Here is a 16,836-nt window from a genome sequence, read left to right on the forward strand (position 1 = left end):
TGATCAAGGCCACAAGATAAAGATTAAAATTGCTAACAGATTCAAAAGTGACTGACTGGTTTGTTACAGGCTTTCTTCAACAAGGTTATTTATCTATTGATGATCTTTTATACTGTCTCAGTTTCTTCATCTTTAAAATAAAGAAATTGGGCTTACTCATCTCTTAAGATCCCTTCCAGCTCTAACAGTCTAGAACTTTGATACTTCGGTGGTATTTAAATAGAACTTCACATACATGCATATAGTACTTTGCAGTTGACAAAGCACCTTCACACCCATTATGTCATCTTATCCTCACAATAATCTTTTGAGGTAACAGGGCAGGTATTACTTTCCCTGTTTGATAGGTGTAGAAATCTGCCCAGATTACAACTATTAACTGGTAGAGCTGGGACTGGGATCTAGTACTCTGAGTTTTAAGTCAGTGCTCTTTCAACAATATGCAATCTTGAAATTAGCATTGAGAACATGAGTCAGTGTTTGACTTCAAGTGTAAAATAGCAGACTTGCCATGTTTCACAGGTGTTAGGAGGCTGCTGATGATAACGGGGTCTGTCAGTTTATCAGAACCAATTAAGTATTTTATATTCATATTGACCTCAGAAGCAAATATTAGAGAATTTTAAGTGCTGGGTGAACACCGGATGAGGCCAAGAAATATGACTGTGTAGCATTATTAAACCTCTCTGATAAAATTTCTTCAAGAAATTTCCTTTTTTTTCAGGAGTTTCTTTTCTCTTCCAATTCAATTTGGTACAGGACACTTCAAGAAATAGTGGGGGCGGGGATGAAGTGGGAAACAACCAATCTTACAAGCCCAATAACAGGCAACCTCTACTCATTAGGGGACTTTTGTCCATACAAGCAACTCACACTACTTTCTTCCTGACAAAAACAAAGCACTGAAAGAATTACCAAATCTAGAAAGTTCCCCCAAACTAGTTTGTTTTCTGATAAGCCCAAGGCAGATGTCTCAGGGCAGGTTGCTGGTTGCTGTCTCCCACTCAGAAATAGTGAGCGACCAGAATAAACTATTTAAAAATCCAAGTGTTTAATCTTTCTGCAATCTCCTCAGGCTCTAGAAACCTCTTTCTAGAACAGTGCAGATTCTCAAAGAGGTTCACAGTTAAGAAAATAAAAATTATAAACTATTGTTCTAGAATCACCTTGAGTTTCTTTCTAGAAAAATGTGCAGTGGCATACATACCCACTAAATTTTACTTAACATTTCAGGAGGTTCACAGATTTCCTTGAGCCCACTCATGAATCACACCCCAGGTTAAGAATCCCTGGAGTCATATGTCAGGTGGTGGTAAGTGCTTTCATATTAAGTAAAAACAACATAGACGATGGAATGATGACCACCTTGGGCGTCAGAGAAGTTTTCTTTGAGCAGAAACTTGAGCTGGTGTAGACATCTGAGCGAGCATGCCAGGTAAAGGGTACAGCAAGAGCTATGGCTCCGAGGAGAGAATGTGCTTGGTGAGTTCGAGGTGCACATCCTCATTTCTATTTCTCTTCCTTCATTTCTCTACGTCCCGCCTCACTCCTTTCTTGTCCAACCTCTCCTCTGGACCCTGGTTCTCTCCTTTGAGAACTTCCCGAGTGCTGGGGCCACGCCTCCATTTTCCCCTAGTCTCACCAGAGCTGCTGACATTTTCAGGGAATAACAAACTGAACTGAGAGTCAGGGAAGTTGGGCTCTCTGCAGCTCGGGTTCTGCCATTTTGCAAGTCCTTCAGTCAGTCACTGGTTGACTCTTAACTTCACGTTCCTTGGCAATAAGATTATAGTCCACTCCAGATCTGAGATTCTAACCTCAGGATTCTTCTCTATTTCCTTTCTTTGCCCTCTCCTTCACGTTTCCTCCCTTGCGCCCCGCTCTCTTTCTCTAGCTCTCTTCTCTCCACACTCTACCCCAATCTCTGACCCGCCCCGTCTCTTCCCGGTTAGCGCCTGCGCAGACAGGCGTGGAAGATCATTTTGGCCCAGCTCAGTAGCCGTAGTGGGTCGGCGCGCCGGCCGTGGGGTATTGTGGGAGAAGATGGCGGCTGCCGTTCACCCCCGGGTTGTCCGGGCCCTGCCAATGTCACGTAAGTGTCACCGGGAACAGCGGCCCCCGATCGGGATTCCGAAGTGTTGAGAGTGGCGCCATCCTGCAGCGGTCACGCCGACTCCCCGAGCACCTTGGTCTTTCTAGGTCCGGGACTGCCTGTAGTTTCTGCTTTCCTTTTCCCCTCCTTGGCTCACATTAAATTGTACACTTGGGAAGGGGTCTGTGCTGAGCGAACGTGAGCAACGGGAAGGGAAAAGGAGAAAGTGGGGAACATGTAAAGGATCGAAAGAATCAGTTCTCATAGGGTGGTAAGGGTTCGAGGTTAGGAAAAATTAGTGTGTGTGGCCGGCGGCGGGACGTTCGGGGGTTTGTGGGGAGGAATCTGAAAAGGATGGAAAAAAAAAGGATAGTGAGAAAAGTTTCTTAACTTGTGCAAGCCCTTAGTCTATCTCAATTTCAGATTCTTCGTGTTACAGTGGGGATGATAATACCACAACGTCAGGGAGTTTCTGAAACGATTAAATAAAGTAATATTTATAAAAGCACTTTCTAAGTCAAAAGCCTCCCTGCATATGTAGAGTGTGTTAGGTCGAGGCACTGGGGGCTGGGGGAGCGAGGGATGCTGGAGAGAACAATGAGGAGCTTGGTGGAAAGGAAAGTGAAGAGTAAAGGATATCTTAAGGTTTGTCTAAGCGTTGTTCATTTTTCCTCCTATTCTGATTGGATTTGCTGTCATGTTCCTCAATTTGAAAATATAAATTTACCCTTACACTCACAAAACGAGTCAAGAAAAGCAAGGAAATTGGGAATACAGTTACACTTCATTATCATTCTTCCCCCTCCACCCTTTCACAAATTTGCTTCAATCGACCTCCAAAAGTTGTATTTTTCCATAGTGTATTCAAGTCATTATTAAATATCGTTTGCTCTCACAGTTAGCTTCATGTCAGAATCATTTTTAGTGCTTTAGAAAAAAATAGAAATGGGGACTCATTGCAGAGCTATTGAATCAGAATTTTTGAGATTGGGTCCTTGCACCTTGGGTTTTAAAAAAGCTCCACAAGTCGTTCTGATGTCTAGGTTGAGGAGCAAGTCAGGAGTATTTGGAGGATACTTTTTTATTTTCCATCTTGGGTAGAGCTCCTACATACCACTGGGAAGGTGATTGGTTCACATCGATTTTGTGGATGGTTTTGTAGCCATGACTTCTTTGCAAAGACATTTGTTGGTTCTTGTGAAAGTATTACGTTGGTGTGACATAATGTAGCTCATGAATGATAATAACTACCATTTATTGTGTATTGGCTATTTGCTAACCACAGTCCTAAATAGTTTCATAAATATTTTCACTTTAACTTCTTTTTAGTTGAAGCCATAGCTTGTGCTCTTAACCTCTATGCTTTATTGTCTCTGGTAAAGTAAGCTTTTGCATAAACTCTAGAGAGGCAAGTCTAGTGTGTAACATAATCAAAAAACTATAGAACAGAACCGTGTAAAACAATTATATATGGTGAGATATGGAGAGACTATTCAGTACCGTAGGAAATCAGAAAAGGGAAAGATTAGTATGATTTGAAGTAGTGAGGGAAGATTGGAAGACCAGTGGAGAATTGCAGTGCTTCCACTGATTTTTTTTTTTTTTAGGGTTGTTTTGATTTGGAAAGTCAGAGAAACTAGACCTTATCCTGGCGTGGGCAAGGACAAGGTGGTGAGAATGGAATCACAAAGTACTTAGGCAGTGAAATGACTACCTGTAGATACGGAATCGTAGGAAAGAAAGTTGACTATGTTAGATGAGATCAAATAATGGAGGACTTTGAAAGTCAAGCAGTTTAGTTCAGTGGTCTTGAAAGTGGGTTTTGCAAGAGGAATCAGTGGGATACAAAAATACAGTATTAGAACTGAAAAAACATTTTCAGTAATAACAGCAACAATAGCTAACACTTATGTAGTTTAAACTATATACCAGACACTATTCTAAGTGCTTTAATATGTTTTTTAGTGTATATGACGTATTGGTACTACACAGAATGTATATGTGATTTATAAATGTTTAAAACTAATGCAATGTGCAAGCAAATATGTTTGGAGAAGATTGGTTTATATATTACAGTAAGAAGCCAATAGAGGTATTTGAGCAGAGGAATATAATGAGTAAAGAATATTACTCTCCTAATGGTTCATAACATACGGAAGAAAATAGAGAGGTTGGAGCCAAAGAAGGTAACAACTTATATTTATTGAGTACCTACCTAGTGCAAGGCACTGTGACAGGTACCTACCCACATATTAATTTTCAAGTCAACCCTCTAAAATGTAAGCTCCCTGAGGCCAGGGACTTTGTCATTTTTATTGTGCTAGTCACAGTTTCTAGAACGGTGCTTGGCCTATAATTGTTGGGGGAAAATAAATAATCTCATGAGGTTAGTGTAACATCACCCAAGAGATTCTGAAGTAATAACAAATGAAAGCATCTGTTACTCATGGAGTGCTTAACATGCGCTAGATAATGTGCTAAATGCTTTATATACATTTATTGTAAATCTCCTAACAATCATTTGAGATATTAATTCCTTGACTCCAGTCATTCTTCCTGTTTTATTTACTGTCCTTTATCCAGTGTCCTCATTTCCTTCCTTACTGATCATTCTAATCATTCCCCCATACATTCTTAACTCCCCAGCCCATCTGCCTGTGGCATTAAAAAACAAACAAACAAAAAAAACCCCACTAATTAAACCAAGCTTTCCACACATTTCCTGCAGTAGAGAACTGAGCTACAGAAAACTCAAAACTGACTGACCTTATTTTAAATTCATGAATACAGATATCAAGTAGATTTTCAGTATTATGTTTTTCAAGAAATTTGCTTTCCCTTTTCCATAATGATTATTTAACATTGTCAGTCTCCTAAAACTTTTAACATGTGCTTCTGTCTCATTCTCACCTTTACCTAGAAATCAGAGGAATCAGATGAGAACGATCTTTTTCCCACGATAAAAATCTAATAGCTGAGCTGTGATAATTCTCAGCTTTCCCTCCTGTGATAGTGGATGAGCTCCTCCTGCTTTGATCTAAAGCCACTTCCTTTGTTTTGCATTCCATCCCATCTTCAATTACCTGTGCATTCCCTCTCCTGAATCATTCATTTTTCCCCTCTACTGGGTCATTTCCATCAGTGTATAAATATGTTATAATAGCTAATATTAAAAAAAAAAAAATCCTTCCTTGTCCTCATGTTCCTCTAGTCCTTTTACCCCCTTTCACATCATCTCTCCTCAGAAGAATCATTGATACTCCTTTTCCCACTTCTTTGCCTCACATTCTCTCTTGCCTGCTCGAGTCAGGCTGTCATTCCCACAGCAATAAAATTGCTCTTATTAAGGCCACTCAAAACCAATGTCTTCTAGGTGTGTGGTCCTCTGTCACCATCCTACTTCACTTTTCAGCAGCCTTTGATAGAGTTACCTGTTACCTTTATCAGTCCCTTTCTTCATTTACCTTCTGGGTATCATTTCCTTTTGTTTTCCCCTTACCTTACTGGGCTGCTTTTCATTCTCCTTTGCTGGCTTTTCAGGCAAGTCACTTAAACTCTCTGAGCCTGAGCTTCCACATATGTAAAGTTACAGTAAGAATAGTATTAAATAAGATAATACCTACTGAGCACTTAGAACAATGCCTGGCATCTGTTAACAGTTTTGTAAGTTTAGCTGTTATTGTGGTAACAGTTTGTTGTTATGTGTCTGATCTGCAGTGTTTGTTTTTAATCTTTGTGGTTTCAGTCATTGTTCAGTAAGCTAGGCTTTTTCTCTAATTTCATGCTTCTGATTAGGGAAAAACCATGGTTCCTGGGTAGAATGCCGCTGGAGAATCACCTGCAGAGAAGAGACACAGACTTACTTAGTTACTTACTTACCATCCTTCCTTCCTTCCTTTTTTTTTTTTCAATACAGATTTTCTAAAGCAATTCCTATTTGTTTCTTTCAGTTTTCCCCAAGTTTACAAAGCACCAGTGCTGATGGTAAACATTTTGTTGATTGTAGCAAAAGTTTATTAGCCCTTTAAATGTCTTAGTTGGTTTTTACTTATTCTCTGAAAGGTAAGTAATTTGCTCTAAAACTTTGCCATAATATGTTTCAAGGGACTTGAAAATTGGGAGTGTGATTCCAAAGGAGTTTTACACCTCTGCCAAATGAAGAATAGTTGATGGAACTAGGAATGTGTAACCTGGAGAAGACTTAGTAGAGATATAATTGCTGAACTTAAATGCAGGAGAGGGGTTAAATTTGTTCTTTGTCATTCCAGAGGAACAAAGGGATCAAAGCTGCTGGGAAACAGTCATTGATCTCCCATATGGTGGAACCCTTTGTTAGAATGGCTCAAATAAGAATGGTCTGCAATGGGAAGTGTGTTTCCCCACCTTGCAGATGTCCAGGCTAAGGCCACATGGTCTCCTTGCGCATATAGTGTGGAGATGTAAATAGTGAGAGGTTTGACAAATTAACCTTTCTAAAGGTCAGAAAATTTTTTCTCAAACACTCCTTTTGTCATTACTTTTGATGATTTTCAGTAGCTTTATATTGTCTGAACTGTACTCTTTTTTTAAAAAAAATGTTCTCTCCTAATAGTCCTCTGCCTCCAGCATGTATCATGAACTTTATTTTTTCATTCGTTATCAGTTTCAGAGTCTGTTCCAGGTAAATCTTCTGTTCCCTGCACTGGGCTTATTCATTCCCACGTCTACATTGTTATATGTGTTACATGTTTCACATGGAAATCTATTCTTTCTGTTGTTCCTCTTTACAACCTTACTCAAAGTAGTTTATTGCTCGATAGCAAAAACCCCACAAATAACCCAATTAAAAAATGGGCAAAGAGGATATGTGAAAGGCCAACCGGTACATGAGAAGGTGCTCAACATCACTTGTCATCAGGGAAATGCAAATTAAAACCACAATGAGATATCACCTTACACATTAGAATCGCCATCATGAAAAAGACAAGAGATAACAAATGTTAGCGAGGATGTGGAGAAAAGGGAATGGCCACTATGGAAAACAGCATGAAGGTTCCTCAAAAAATTAAAAATACAACTACTATGTGATCCAGCAATTCCTCTTCTGCTAATATGTTCAAAGGAAATGAAAATACTAACTCAAAAGAGGTACCTGCACTCCCATGTTTATTGTAGCATTATTTACAATAGCCGGGACATGAAAACAACCTAAATGTCCATCGAGGGTTGAACAGATAAAGAAGTTGTGGTATTTATATAAGATGGAATATTATCTGGCCATAAAGAAAACTAGGAAATCCGACCATTTGCTGCAACATGGATGGACCCTGAAGGCATTACGCTAAGTGAAATAAGTCAGAGAAAGACGAATACGTATGATCTCAATTTTGTATGATCTCCCTTATATGTGGGATTAAAAAGAAACCCAAACTCATAGAAAAAGAGCTCAGACTTGTGGTTCCTAGAGGCAGAGGGTTGCAGAAGGGGTATTGGAGGAAGGTGGTCAAAAGTACAAACCTACAGTTATAAATAAGTACTCGAGATGTAGTGTACAACATGGTGACTATAGCTAATGCTGCCGAATGATAATGATAAAACGTTAGGGTAGTTAATGCTAAGAGTTCTCATCACTAGGAGAAAATGGTTTTTTTTCTTCTTTCCTTTTTATTATATCTCTATGAGATGATGGACATAAGCTGAACCTGTTGTAATCATTTTATAATATATGTAAATCAAACCATCATGCTGTACACCTTAAACTTACACAGTGATATATGTTGATTATTTCTCAGTAAAACTGGAAGAAGCGCCCCCACAAAATCCATTTTATCCAAGAATCCTTCCTCTTATATTGCTTTTTTCCTGTGCATTCTCTCAGTTCCTTTTATTGTGGAGGTTTATACTCTCTTAATATGTAACTTTAATTTTTTAAATGTGATTTATCTTCCTAGGTATATTGTATCCCATAGGGCAGGAAGTTTATAGTTGACTCTTGAACAATACAGTAGTTAGGGGCACTGACCTCCCCCATCCCTGCAGTCAAAAATTCATGTATAATTTTTGGTTCCCCTAAAACTTAACTGGTGATAGCCTACTATTGATCAGAAGCCTTACTGGTAACATAAATAGTTGATTAACATATTCTGTATGTTTACCTATATGTATTATATACTGTGTTCTTACAGTAAGTGAGAGAAAAAATGTTATTAAAGAAAATCATAATGAAGAGAAAATATAGTATTGTGCTGTATTTATTGAAAAAATCTGCATAAAAGTGGACCCATGCAGTTCAAACCAGTGTTATTGAAAGATCAACTGTACTTTCTAATTTTTATATATTTCCTTATGACACATGGATTCTTTGTTGCGGTAGTTTGTTTATTATTGCTGTTGGCACTTAAATTACAACTTTTGATTTAAAAATTCATCTTAAACTTAAGTATATGAAAGTACTGATAGCAAAATACCAGTTTCTAGGAAAAGATATATATTAACATTTACCATTTTTGTATACTCTGGGGTTTTGTTTAAGGTTCTTCTATTATTGCAAGATATATATATATATACCAGTTTCTAGGAAAAGATGTATATTAACATTTACCATTTTTGTATACTCTGGGGTTTTGTTTAAGGTTCTTCTATTACTGCAAGAGCCACAGCTGTGTTTCATGGCCCACCCCAGCGCCAGCTTCATCATGCACTCATACCTCATGGCAAAGGTGGGCGTTCCTCAGTCAGTGGGATTGTGGCCACTGTGTTTGGAGCAACAGGATTCCTGGGCCGATATGTTGTCAACCACCTTGGTAAGTAGTTCTTTAAGTTCCTCATGCCCCAGCGCCATTTATTAGGGTTGCCCAATGAGAAGCCATGAGCCATGTTTCTTTCAATTTAACAGTGTTACAGATTACTCTTATCTTGGGTTTATGTAATTCTGATCTGCTGTTCATTAGGAAGCATTATCATGCTTTCTGTATAGGTTGTAGAAACAGGAATGTGGTCTCTGAAAAGTTACGGCATCTCTCGCACAGCAAAATATGCTTTTTGTTAAACATGGTATCCATTCATTTATCATACTAGAAGTTAAATATTTACCAAATCATTGTCCTATAAAGTAAATATCCATATTATGTTAATGTTGATCCTTGTTTCAATCCATTCTTTTTTAGGACGTATGGGGTCACAGGTGATCGTACCCTATCGGTGTGATCCATATGACACCATGCACCTTCGTCCCATGGGTGACCTGGGCCAGATTATCTTTCTGGTAAGAGCCTGTGTGACTGATTATTGGAGTTGACAGATGTAAATTACTGAGGACATTTTTAGGAGAGAGAGACAGTGTAATAAAGCAACAGTTTCATCCCAGAGTGAGCCAAGGGCATCCTTCATTCACCCCATTCTTTTAAACTCTTGCCCAGCAGTTGACACACATTTTCTGTAAAGGGCCAGATAGTAAATATTTTAGCTTTTGTAGGTCACAGGGTCTTTTCATGATTACTCATTTCTGCCCTTCTAGCCTGAAAGCAGCTATAGATAATATATAAATGAATGGAAGTGGCTGTGTTCTAATAAAACTTTATTTACAGGGGCGCCTGGGTGGCTCAGATGGTTGGGCGTCTGCCTTTGGTTCAGGTCATGATCCGAGGGTCCTGGGATCGAGCCCCACATCGGGCTCCTGGCTCAGTGGAGAGCCTGCTTCTCCCTCCCCCACTGCCTCTCCCCCTGCTCATGCTCTCTCTCTCTCTCTCTCTCTGTATCTCTGTGTCTTAAATGAATAAATAAAAAAATCCTTAAAAAAAATATTAAAAAAAAGACTTTATTTACAAAGTTAGACTACAGGCTAGATTTGCCTTTGGGATATGGTTTGCTGACCCCTGCTGTAGGCCTGTGCCATCTAGTATGGTAGCCACCAGCCACGTGTGGTCATGGAACATTTGAAATGTGGCTAATCTTAATTAAGATATGCTGTACATATAAAATACACACCAGATTTCAAAGGCTTAGTACAAAGAAAGTGATATATATCATTAATAATTTTTTATACTTATTACATATTGAAATAATATTTTGGATATATTGGGTTAAATAAAATACATTATTAAAATGAATTTCACCTGTTTCTTTTTACTCTTTTAAATGTGACTGGTGGAAAATTTAGAATTGCCTGTGTGCCTCATGTTATATTTCTGTTGGACAGTTCTTCTGTAGATGGTGAAAATCACAAATAGGGTGTTTTATAACTTGGTTTCCTTGGCACAGACTGAATTTAGAACAGTGCTCGTTGTGCTTCCCTATTGCTATTCTATAATCTGCAGGTTTTTCCTTTGGCCAAGAGTTGCCAATGGGGTGAGGCAGTGGGGAACCAGGGTAGGGGGGGGACTCTTCAAGGGGGTGATTAAAAACGTGTGGGCCTTTTTGGTTGCCACAATGACTGGAGACCATACTGGTTTATTAGCTAGGGATGCTAGATATCATACAGGTCCCAGAGCAGTCCGTTTCCACAAGGAGTTACACTGTCCCCAGTGCCTACAGTTATCCTATTGAGAAACACTCTGGGCCTTGATGCTCGGTCTCCTGTTCTGGCTAAATTGTCCTGCTTTTATCATTCTGTATGAAGTTGAGCTCTTCCATGTACACACTTCCCCTTTTAAAAAATAATTTGGGGGGCGCCTGGGTGGGTCAGTCGTTAAGCGTCTGCCTTTGGCTCGGGTCATGATCCCAGGGTCCTGGTACCGAGCCCCGCATCAGACTTCCTGCTCAGTGGGAAGCCTGCTTCTCCCTCTCCCACTCCCCCTGCTTGTGTTCCCTCTCTCGCTATGTCTCTCTCTGTCAAATAAATAAAATCTTTTTTTAAGAAAATAAATAAAAAAATAATAATTTGGTAAACATTCTGAAGATCTCTGATATATTCATGCAGATTATTTGTGATCTCTTTTAAATTTTTACTTATTTTTTTAAGATTTTATTTATTTATTTGAGAGAGAGAGAGCACAAGCAGGGGGAATGGCAGGCAGAGAGAGAGGGAGAAGCAGGCTCCCCGCAGAGCAGGGGGAGCCCGATGTGGGACCTGATCCCAGGATCCCAGGATCATGACCTGAGCCGAAGGCAGTCACTTAACCAACTGAGCCACCCAGGCGCCCAAATTTTTACTTATTTTTAATAACATTTTCATTTATTCCTTACTGAATGTTCACAAGCTAAGAATATGTTGGAAATTTCTTGTTTCTAAAGTGTTTTTCTTCTCTAAAATCTTATTCTCAAATATCTTCTTGGTCTTACAGTTAGAGGAGCTTAGCTTTTTTCCTGTTTCTTTGTGACTTGAGATTATTGGTCACTTTGTCAATCCTAAAAATTAAAGTATTTCACAAATGATGGGTGAAAACTTTGGCTTGCAGATGTGGAGTCATTGGAATTGAGATATATGATACATATTCCATTCTTGCCACAGGTATTTATAGAGTGCCTGGCATTGAGCTAAACTCTGAGCATGTCTTGATGAACAAGACCACAGGGAGCTCTCAGTGTTAATAGAGAATACAGAGACTAAACATATAACTTTTTTTTTTGAGAGAGAGAGAGAGAGAGCGAGCGTGAAGGCGGGGAGGGGCAGAGGGAGAGAGAATCTTAAGCAGGCTCTGTGCCCAGCATGGAGCCTAACGTGGGGCTTGATCCCACGACCTTGAGATCATGACCTGAGCCTAAATCAAGAGTCGGATGCTTAACCAACTGAGCCACCCAGGTGCCCCAAGCATATTACTTTGAATATAATAATGTTTACAAAAGGGGAAGTATGAGAAAGATAAAACGGAAAGACTTCACTATACTGTTGTTTATTTCTGAGAAGGGTGAACCATACTAAGTGTGAGGTACTGATTTCCCTGCTTTAGTCTGTGGTGGAAACTGCTGTCTGAACAACCACTTGGTTTGCTAACTTGACTGTGCCCCCTGGGCCTTATCCCTGGGAATTTGGTTTCCTTTTAATTCTTTCTCTCCAGGCTTTTCTCTTGTGCCATTCCTGCAGATGTACCCCAAGCTCTTCCACTCTGAGTCTTGGAATCCACTTCTTGGATTCTTTTTTTCCCACTCTTGCCATCTTTAAAAAAAAAAAAAAGTCTTTTTTAGCTTTTTATGTGTAGAACTGCTTTTTTTTTAAAAAAGTGACCTTTGGTCACCTGAGCCAAAGGCAGCCGCTTAACCGACTGAGCCACCCAGGCGCCCCAAGAACTGTTTTTTTTTATTAGCTGTGTCACTCATTGTGCTGCAGATTGTATGTCTATTTTACTTTATCTTCATAGCAAACCCCTGAGATAGGTTGTATTTTCAAATTTTACATAGAGGTTGGAGAGATAACTTTGTATACCGTTCACAAAAGGCAAATGGAGTTTTCTGACTCCCCAGCTGTCACTCTATATGTCTCTTGTACCCCCTCTCCTGCATCAGTTATAACTAGTTCCTCCTCTTGAGGGCTTCATCTTTTGCTCTTGAGTCTGGTTTCTGGAGCCCTTTCTAAATTGCACATGTATGTTAGTGGGCCCCGCCCAGTCACTCCCCCTGCCCCATTGTTCCTTTCTCACTCACTCTCCTTTCGCTCATACATACCCCTTAGCATTTGACCCTAAGAACTTCTTACTACTTATTATTTTCCTTCGAAATGTTTAAAAAATCCAATTTCATTTTAACATAGAAAATGCTGTATCTTTGAGGTCATTTAATCCCTGGTCTCCATTTTGGACAAGAATCGTCAACCTGACTGTAGGCCTGAATCACTCAGACATGTAGTTCTACACTGAAATCTGCCATTGGCTCACCCTGCGCTTTTAGGCAGGTCACTCCTCCCTGCGTGTTGTTTTCATGTCTGAAGTGACTAGATCTGAAGTGACTAGAAGAAATGACTAGATCTAGGATTATAAAGAGGAAAGCATTAAGGAGAGATAAGAAAATAGTCATGAATGTTCCCAATTTAATGTTAGCCTTTAAGAGATACTCCGCCTACCTTCAATCTGTAGCTGGTTGCTGCAAAAAGGGCAACTCAGTTTTCCTCCCAAATGATCCTTGGCTCTTTGGCTCTATTTCAGGAAGGGAGATTTGGTAGCCAGATTTCCTTACAAACTTGCAAGGGGCAGTTGGGTGGCCAGAAATGGATGTGCCCCACTAAAAATGAATATTGTCTTTTCTAATTCTATCATTTCATTACCTGAATAAAATAGATATACTGTGATCTTTTTTGTCTCCAGGAGAGTCAGAGAATCAGGAGGGAATTTGAGACCTCATGACCATTTCTCTTGTAATAAATGGAGCCTGTATGAAATGGTACCATATTATGACTACAACAGATGGCCTATTTTGAAACTTGCCCTTATGTTTGCATCTGACTGGCTGTTGTTCTTATAGGAATGGGACGGGAGAAACAAAGACTCTATCCGAAGAGCAGTGAAGCACAGCAATGTGGTCATTAATCTTGTTGGGCGAGAATGGGAAACCAAGTAAGTCTTTGGCTCTTGTTTTTTCTTTGCATATACTATCAAAAGGTTCAGTAGACATTCACTGGGTACCTTCTAATGTCAGGAATTGTAGTTGTCACATTTTTAATTAGTCCATAATTAAGCATTGAACACCTGTTTACATGCCCCAAAACCCCCTTTTAGGAGATTCAGTTGGCAGTAAGTCTGGTATAAGTGAGCAATGTGATGCGCTACCCATAAAAAGCTGGTAGGGATTATGTCAGTGTAGTTGGTGTCATCAGCTTGACGGAATGACCGGTTGGTTCATAATGGCTGATCCTGTTTTGGATTCGTCCAGCTGGGATGGGTTAGGCAGGACGATTTTGCCCATCCTGCTGTTCATCAAGCTGAACATTGGTTTTTCTTGAGTAAACAGTGTTCACATTGTTAATCAAAGATGACATGAGTACTGGTTTGAACAGTTCTTGTTAGCCTTTGTGTAGGTTGTTTATCAACAGATAGTGTTTTAATCTTATAGTTGCACAACATTTTGTTCATACCATTTTCTTAACATTTATTAAAGTTTGATAATCTATGTCTGCCTCATCACATATTTCTAAGTTCTTTGGTGACTTGGAGAGTCTCATTCAACTTTAAACCTCCTGTAGTGACTAATAACAGTGCCTTGTACAGTGTAAGCATTAATGTTATTGTGTAATGTTAATGTTATTGGATTAAACTGGTGACTGATTTTTTTAGTTTTTTTCCCCCTGGGGGAAACAAAGGCCCGGGGATAAGAAGTGGGTCCCTTTTCAGCTCCCAACACTTCCCCCCTCCCTTCCCAGCCGCTGCAGCCAGATGTTCTCAAAGGGTCTCAGCCTTGGGATTCCTGGAGCACAGAGAATATTATGTGTGCTGATTTATGACTTATGGTAAGGTTTAAATTATGTACAGTAATGATGATGAGCGGTAAAACTTTGTATATAAAATATACATATATATATTAATTTTGACTTAGGGTTAAATCGTTGCCATTTAAAAGTTTTAACTATTAAGAATTCCAGCAATAGTATGAAAACTAGCTTATCACAGAAAGCTTTGGAATCCTTAAACAGGTGTTCTTAACTGATCCCCCCCCCTTTTTTTTTCCTTCTTCCAGAAACTTTGATTTTGAGGATATTTTTGTGAAGATTCCCCATGCAATTGCTCAAGTGTCCAAGGAAGCTGGAGTTGAAAAGCTCATTCATGTTTCACATCTGAATGCTGATATTAAAAGCTCTTCTAGATATCTGAGAAATAAGGTAGGTGACAAGTTGACTTGGGAAGTGGTTCCCAGAGTTTCTTGGCCCCTTTGAAACATGAGTTAAGTGAGAAGGGTTTCTCACTGACATATCCAGAAATAAAAGGGGTTTCTAATTCTCCATATCCAGAATTAGATTGATGTGTGTGATGTGTGTGTTGTATTCTGACATTTTGGTTGAGTGCTTTCTGTTTGCAGGGAACTATGGTAAGGGGCTTCAGAGATGGATACCTGTTCTCAAATGCTGAAAGTTGCTTGGGACATAATAGGATTATATAGTAAACCTCATAAAAGGTAGAGTATTATTTCTGTCAAAAGCATCCTACCCGTATCACCTACAGGTTGAAAGACCATCTTTTTTTCTCAAACCTCGTGCCTAGTATGGTTGTATGCTACTCTTACGGGGGTAATGTAAAGGCTGAGGATGACAGGGATAAATATTTGCCAAGGAAATCTAGTATTTAGGCTTTTTATACTTCCAGAAACCACATTGTCATCGAGATCGTACCTAGGGATTGACCATTCTGATTTGGGGTCATTCTATAGCCTGAAATGTTTTTATTATCAGGGACTCAAAGGAATTGCAGTGTCTGGGGCTATCTTTAGCATTTGTTTTCTGCTGTCATGAGCTTGCTTTGGGTCACATTGGTAAGGACCGCAGAGTTCTTTGCCAGGGACTCCCAACTTTTTGACCCACTGCATTCTTTTATTGAACAAATGATTTATTAAGTACCTACGGTGTGCTGTATATTGTATTAGATGGTGGGGATACAGTAGCAAATAAAACAGACACAGTCTTATCCCCTATCTAGTTTCTAATCTATTGAGGAAAATAATTCCATTTGTACCTGGTGTTGCAAAGTAGGGAGCTGTGCTGTAGGAGCATATAATGGGGTAGAGAGGGCATCTATCTATCAGTTCAGAGCATTTAATTGCTAGCATCCGAAAATTCAATGTAAACTGGTTCAATATAAAGGGAGTTTATAGGCCCCTGTAATCTGAAAAATCCAGCAATGAGGAAACTTAGCCACATTGGTGCCAAGGTTCATCAGAGTTTCAGCTTGGTTTCTCTGTGATTCTTTCAGCTCCTTCTTTTTGTGTAAGCTGTTTCTCATAGTCATGGAACTGGCTAGCAGCACATTCAAGCCTCAGCATTTTTATACCGCATGGATGAGGGAGAATGAGCGTATGCACTCTCTGCCTACCTGCATCTGGCATTCACAGAATCGTCTGAATCCATGCTTGTTTGGAAGGGCCAGGGTTGGGGCTGGAGTCAGTGGTGGGAGAAGACTCAGAGATGTCCAGCCCTGTGGTATACACCACGAGGTAGATGGTAGTGCTGGTGAATAAGGGGAGAAACACTTGAGAAGGACAAGGCTTTCGGGCAGTGGTTCTTAGCCTTAGCTGCCCATTAGAAGCACTAGGAACTTTGAAAAATCCTTCACCCTGACCAATGAAAATAGAATCTCTGGGGATAGAACTTGGGCATCGATATTTTTAACTATCCCTAGGTAATCCCAAAGCACAGCAAAGATAGAAAAATAGTATTTACAGAGAAGGAAGAGGATGATCCAGTTTTGGACTCAGGTTGCATTTCAGGTGTCTGTCAATCATCCAAGTAACAATGGTGAATGGGGTTTATGATCCTGGAGCTCAGAAGTGAGGTCTGGTTTGGAGATACAAAACCAGTTAATTAGGGGTGCCTGGGTGGCTCAGTCAGTTGGGCGTCTGCCTTCGGCTCGGGTCATGATCCCAGGGTTCCTGCTCAGTGGGGAGCCTGCTTCTCCATCTGCCCCTCCCCCCGGCTCATGCTCTCTCTCTCTTTCTCTCTCTCTCCCAAATAAATAAATAAAATCTTAAAAAAAAAATAAAACCAGTTAATTGAAGCAATGTTTGGGAATAAGATTGCCTAGTGAGGAAGCGTAGATTGAGAGAACTTTGGACAGGGCTCAGAGGAATACCAATGATTAGTGCTCTGGTAGACAAGGAGGTACCTGCAAAAACGCAAACAAACAAAGACTGAG

General features: G+C 39.8%; 2 protein-coding genes across 4 annotated transcripts in view; one reads left to right on the plus strand and one right to left on the minus strand.

Moving 5' to 3' along the window:
• Positions 1–1,927, minus strand: part of AKAP3 (A-kinase anchoring protein 3) — a 34,361-nt gene extending 32,434 nt beyond the window's left edge. For 2 of the 3 annotated variants that reach the window (XM_032390841.1, XM_032390839.1), the window contains exon 1: positions 1,208–1,927. The gene's annotated coding sequence lies outside the window, so the exon portion shown is untranslated. The remainder of the gene's footprint in view (positions 1–1,207) is intronic. The other variant, XM_032390840.1, reaches the window with a different exon arrangement.
• Positions 1,928–1,988: 61 nt separating this feature from the next.
• NDUFA9 (NADH:ubiquinone oxidoreductase subunit A9) overlaps positions 1,989–16,836 on the plus strand; it is a 34,364-nt gene continuing 19,516 nt past the window's right edge. The window contains exons 1-5 of the mRNA XM_032390842.1: positions 1,989–2,092; positions 8,704–8,874; positions 9,238–9,335; positions 13,463–13,554; positions 14,672–14,813. Coding sequence (XP_032246733.1) covers positions 2,044–2,092; positions 8,704–8,874; positions 9,238–9,335; positions 13,463–13,554; positions 14,672–14,813 — 552 coding nt within the window. The 5' untranslated portion in view covers positions 1,989–2,043. The remainder of the gene's footprint in view (positions 2,093–8,703; positions 8,875–9,237; positions 9,336–13,462; positions 13,555–14,671; positions 14,814–16,836) is intronic.

The sequence above is a fragment of the Phoca vitulina genome, unplaced genomic scaffold (assembly GCF_004348235.1).
Source record: "Phoca vitulina isolate PV1807 unplaced genomic scaffold, GSC_HSeal_1.0 scaffold59, whole genome shotgun sequence".
NCBI classification, from domain to species: Eukaryota; Metazoa; Chordata; class Mammalia; order Carnivora; family Phocidae; genus Phoca; species Phoca vitulina.